This window comes from Nematolebias whitei, chromosome 14, assembly GCF_014905685.2.
Source record: "Nematolebias whitei isolate Nwh7 chromosome 14, NemWhi1, whole genome shotgun sequence".
NCBI lineage: Eukaryota > Metazoa > Chordata > Actinopteri > Cyprinodontiformes > Rivulidae > Nematolebias > Nematolebias whitei.
Window position 1 is genome coordinate 22533371 of NC_056511.1, and position 5226 is coordinate 22538596.

A 5226-nucleotide genomic window follows, 5' to 3' on the forward strand; every position below is an offset into this window, starting at 1 on the left:
AACTACAGGATAAAATGTTATTCTAGCTTTACAGTACATCTTGTCTTTGATCTGAAGAGGGTGCACTCTGGTTTCAAACTGGTTTCAGGCTGGTTATAGTCTGGTTTGAGACTAGTTTCAAACTGGTTTCAGGCTGGTGTTTGTCTGGTTTCAAACTGGTTTCAGATTGATCTTTTTAGTCTGGTTTCAATCATGTTTCAGACTGGATTCAGTCAAGTTTCAAACAGGTTTCAGTCTGGTTCCAGACTTGTTTCAGTCTAGTTTCAAACTGGTTTCAAACTGGTTTCAATCAGGTTTCAGTCTGGCTTCAGACTGGTTTCAGAGTAAATTCAGTCCAGTTTTAAATTGGTTTTAGTCTGATTTCAAACTGTTTTCATTCTGGTTTCAAACAGATTTAAGTATGGTTTCAAACAGGTTTTACTCTGGTTTCAGACTGGTATTAGTCTGGTTTCAGTCTGATTTGAGGCTTTTTTCAGATTGGCTTCAGACTGGTTTTAGACTTCTTTCAGACCAGTTTCAGATTGGTTTCTGACCAGTTTCAGACTGGTTTTAGGCTTCTTTCAGATCAGCTTCAGACTGGGTTCAGATTGGTTTTAGACTTCTTTGAGACCAGTTTCAGATTGGTTTCTGACCGGTTTCAGACTGGTTTTAGTCTGGTTTCAGTCTGATTTTAGGCTTCTTTCAGATCAATTTCAGACTGGGTTCAGACTGGTTTTAGACTCCTTTCAGACCAGTTTCAGACCGGTTTCAGACTGGTTTCAGGGGACTACAAACGCATGTCCATGTCTTCAGTGCAGTTCTCTCCTCCCCCTGTGGAAGACATCACCTGTGAGAGGTAGGCTGCAGGCTGAGCTGCATCGTCAGACAAACCAGAAGTGTTTTGGTACAGAAGAGGAACCCTGAAAGTTCAGAACATTATCTGTGGCAGGTCTCTGTACGGACGTCCTGACAGTTCATCCCAGCAGGTGGAGGGTCATCCCACATTGACGCCAAGGCCAACCTGCAGCTTGTCCCCTCTGTGATTCACAAAAGCCCCCATGATCAGGGTGGCTGGCAGCGGCGTTAGACGCTTCTCCAACACGCCTCCTATGATGCACCGGCTGTTTATCATCCCTGGATGCAGGAGAAACAAACAAACAAAATAACAATGGATGTTTTTTCAGATCTCTTTGACCATGACAGAAGAATAAAATATGTAAAAATAAAAATAAATGTATCACCTCGAAACACCATGTTGGCCTCGGGGAGCTCCATCTGGTACCCAAAGGAGGTGGTGGTCTCCTGTGTTCTGGTACTGGCTTCAAACTCCACTCCCACCTGGATCTATCCAACAAACATGCACACAAACTCACATCCAGATTATGCATAAAAATAATTAATTTAGCCCATTTAACCACACTAGCCACACCTGTTTGTTTGCTCTGTGGTAGTAGCTGGCGTGGGCGCCTCCTCTGCCGGCGTTCAGGGTCACAACCCAGTTCGGTCCTGCAGGGTGACACAAACAGGATCAGAGCTGCTGACTGAAGCAAAGTTTCAAAGATATTCAAAAATAAAATTATTTCTCACGAGAGTACTGCCCAGCTAAAGTCAGAATCCCCCCTTCCTCTGCTCGTCCCCGATGATAGACCAGTTCCCCGCCCAGAACCAGTCCTGAAGACACACTCTGCAGGAAGTGAGCCACGAGGATGACTGCAGAGGAAAATAACACAAATACAGAACAAAAAGTGTCTGAGATAAAATACTGAAAAGTAAAAAAAACAACAACATTGGATATGAAATTAACAGATTTAAACCAGGTGTGCACGATATATCGAGTATACTCAACATATTATGACTTTTACCAGAAAAGATATCGTAATTTACTACATTGCATCTATTAAGTGTCCATTTTGACTGTAATGTTTAAGCATCTATACCTACTGGGTTAATAACTATTTTAGTTTAGAACAAGCTTATGATTAAAGCTCTCTGGTTAAAAACAAGACAACTTTTGCTACTTATCCCTCAATTCAGATAAAAAAAAATTATTTTTTTAAATGAAATTAAAAACAAATTAAAAAGAATGACGGATTCATATCACAATGGTGACATTTTATGTGTTTTCAAATTAAATTAAATAGTTATACAATAATTTAGAGGAGCTTTCAGTAAGTCAAGAAATATTTAAAGTTTCATAATGTTTTTCTTTCAGCTGCTCCTTCTGCAGGGGTCGCTACAGCGAGTGAACTCACATGAAAGATTTAGAAATTGTTTTACAATCTGAGCTCAAACCTGTGACTTCAGGATCATGAGACTGCAGCACTGACCACCGAGCTACCACATATAAAATATTGTAATTTAAAAAAAAAAACAATTATAAATCATAGTAGTATTTGTAGGTCTAAATGCTCATCAGTTATTTGGTTTTTGTATTGCTCCAACACATTAATGCACCTACTCAGGATCTTGGGAGCAGCTCACCTGACTCTCTGAGGACGTCAGGGTTGGCCACCGTCACGGCAGCAGTGAAGTCGCTGCCTCTGTACTCGGTTTCAAACTGCCACGTTACAAACTGAGACTGCTGGGTCTGGAACCAGCAGAACTGTGTTAGTTTGAGCAGACTGAAATGAGATAAAGCAGCACACACTGAGGCCTCACCTGGAACACAGTCCTGGCTCGGACATGCTCAGAGAGGTGCAGCAGAGCGTGAGCGTTCAGACTACCTGAAGAGTCCATTTCACCGATCAACGCCGGGGCATCCTGAAACGTTTGAAGCAATAACACAGACTTGTTTATCCTTCCACACTGAAGAAAAAGACTTAAGTGTATTAATGAAGTTGGTGATAATCATCTTTAGTCAACACCTTGTCCTTGCTGTAGTCGTCAGACTGCAGGTGCTCCACGTGGAACCGGTAGTACGAAGGACTGACAGCACTGAGGTGAAGCGCGTGACTGACCTGGAAGAAGATTTGTTTGTTAAATCAACAATAACTGAAATTTAAAACAAATCTACCTGTGTAAATAATTTGACTGGATGACTCACCTTGAAAAAGCTGCTCAAAGTTTTATTGACAATCAACTTGACGCCCTCGATCTGATGAGGAAACACATCTGAGGGGCGAGGAGAAAAAACAATGTCTCGTGTTGTACTTGCAGTTTTATGATTTTATGATGTTTTATGAATAATTGTGTTGAGAAAAACTAAAGCTAACAAAATACTTAAAGTATTTAAAATTAAAACCAATTTTGAGGGTGTTTTTTTTTTCTGGAGAGATGTCAATTTAAAACTGACCTCAAAGAGTTAAGTTAAAATTTCCTCATGACTGTTTTTAATGCTGATATCCACGAATTATTCTACATGTCTTTATGTGAAGCATCTATAGCAACAGAAAAACGTTGATGTCTGCAACCCGAGCACCAGACTGAGTGAAATGAGTGGATCGTTTCCTCTAAGCCTCTAACCTCTGTGTTTTTAAACCTGAGGTACCTTTGCAGCTCCTGTGGAGGGAGTGAAAACTGCCTGGGTTTGGCAGACGCCCATCTCTCCTGTCCCAGCGAGGTGGACTGTCCCAGTGAGCAGGATGAGCGTCCCACCGAGTCGAAGGGGGTTCTGTTGAGAAAGGCCACTTGTGATGGCCCGGACGAGAAGACAAGGCCAGAACACTGCCCATCAATGCTCCCTGCCTGCAGGACACAGATTTAATGATTAGCACACCTGCTGCCTGTACCTGCACCCCTTCAGAGACAGAATACATGATCTGCAGAAACTGAACTTAAACGTTAAGTCAGGCCCTCTGGACGTTCAAAAAACAAACAAAATTGTTTGTTTGTTTTTTGAACGTCCAGAGGGCCTGACTTAACTTTTTTAGATTTTTCTACCAGGATTATTGAGCATGCATCAGGATATGGACTTAATATACTTTTCTTTCTTGTACAGATTTAAATGCAGGCAGTCACAGATGCCAGAACCTATTGTTTTTAGGTTGGATTGTAAAACAAAATATCACATTATTTAAAACAATTAATGCTATTTTATGAAGGATGGGAAATGGTGCATTTTCATGTGCAGGTGCAGCACTTACGTTAGCTAGTTTGACCTTAGCATCAACCAAAAAATAAACAAATATTATATATATCGTTTTATAATGAACTGAAGATACCTTAAAATCCAAAGCGGAACCCGCGCATTAGAATCCCTTTCAGGGTTATGTTTTATTTTTAATAAACTCAGTAAACGAAGTGATGCTGAGATGAACTGATGCTGTGGACTGATTCTCCAGGATGCAGCGCGTCGCCTTCAAAATGCGTCCCTCTGAAAACATCAAAGATAAAGTCTGAAAATCCAAATATTTGCCTTTTACATCAGGAAGCTAACAAATGAAAATGCCTAAAGTCGAGAATGAATTTAAAATACATTATTTTGCAGTTTACAGGACGCGACGGTTCGTGAGGAAACGCCTAACGTTCCTTATTAATTTTGTTTCTAGCCGGACGGGTGAATGTGCGACACCAATGCTGCCGCCGGTGACCAGTAGCTTCGCTTTAATGTAACGCGGCGCCGGGAGAGAAGAAGGTTGCATGTTTATATTTGTTTAATTAAAAACCATTTATTATTGTATTTAAGTACTTTTAGATCCACAAACGCTGCGTTATAAAGTAAAATAACATGTTGTGAACACTTTGGGCTGTAGGCGGCGCATCAGAGGAGCGCGACTTCTTTGGATTAACGTTCCCAGGTTCCCATTCGAGCTGGACATGTCTCCTTCACGGTCCATACTGCTGGTGGGAGAGGGGAACTTCTCGTTTTCGTCCGCGGTGTGTGGGTCGGAGAGTGGGAGCAGCGTCACGGCCACCTGTCCGCAGCGGCAGGAGGAGGCTCTGCGGCACGAGGGAGCAGCCGCCAACATCCGCAACATCAAGGACTCAGGTGAGGACATGTCCCTAGGCTGCAGCTGGACACTCTGTCTTATTCAATCATGATTGTTTCATGTTCTTGCTCGTTTGAAAGGAGGAGCTGTGCTGTTTGAGGTGGACTGCACGAAGCTGGGGGAGTGTCCCCTCTTGCAGGGCTGTGTGTTCGACCGGGTGGTGTTCAACTTCCCCCACTGTGGGAGGAAGAGTGGCGTGAAGAAGAACAGAGAGCTGCTCAGAAACTTCTTCCTCAGGTAGGAAGCTGCAGACATCACCTGTCCTTCCTTACATCCTTCATGCAGCTCTCTGTTCTTCTTCACGCCACTCTTCCTCCCA

At 42.5% G+C, this 5226-nt stretch overlaps 2 protein-coding genes across 2 annotated transcripts in view; one reads left to right on the forward strand and one right to left on the reverse strand.

Annotated features, from left to right (window-relative positions):
- The window catches only part of LOC119420897 (cilia- and flagella-associated protein 54-like), a 55275-nt gene that overhangs the window by 39916 nt on the left and 10133 nt on the right, over positions 1-5226 (forward strand). The window lies entirely within an intron of this gene.
- On the reverse strand, positions 928-3650 carry si:dkey-71l1.1 (uncharacterized protein LOC569883 homolog). Its single transcript, XM_037687415.1, has 9 exons — positions 3467-3650; positions 3023-3090; positions 2844-2936; positions 2638-2739; positions 2461-2566; positions 1567-1689; positions 1409-1485; positions 1221-1323; positions 928-1113 (listed from the first exon to the last, which is right to left on the reverse strand). Exons 1-9 carry the CDS (start codon positions 3648-3650, stop codon positions 974-976), a joined length of 996 nt encoding a protein of 331 aa, XP_037543343.1. The 3' UTR covers positions 928-973.

What these genes read in the sequence shown, in the direction of transcription:
- si:dkey-71l1.1 (XM_037687415.1), bottom strand. Translation starts at nt 3,650, where the DNA reads ATGGGCAGTGTTCTGGCCTTGTCTTCTCGTCCGGGCCATCACAAGTGG. An exon ending in GAGCCAGGACTGTGTTCCAG is followed by an intron (nt 2,567 to 2,637) that starts GTGAGGCCTCAG and finishes TGCTGGTTCCAG; the next exon opens with ACCCAGCAGTCTCAGTTTGT. An exon ending in TGACGTCCTCAGAGAGTCAG is followed by an intron (nt 1,690 to 2,460) that starts GTGAGCTGCTCC and finishes TTTCCTCTGCAG; the next exon opens with TCATCCTCGTGGCTCACTTC.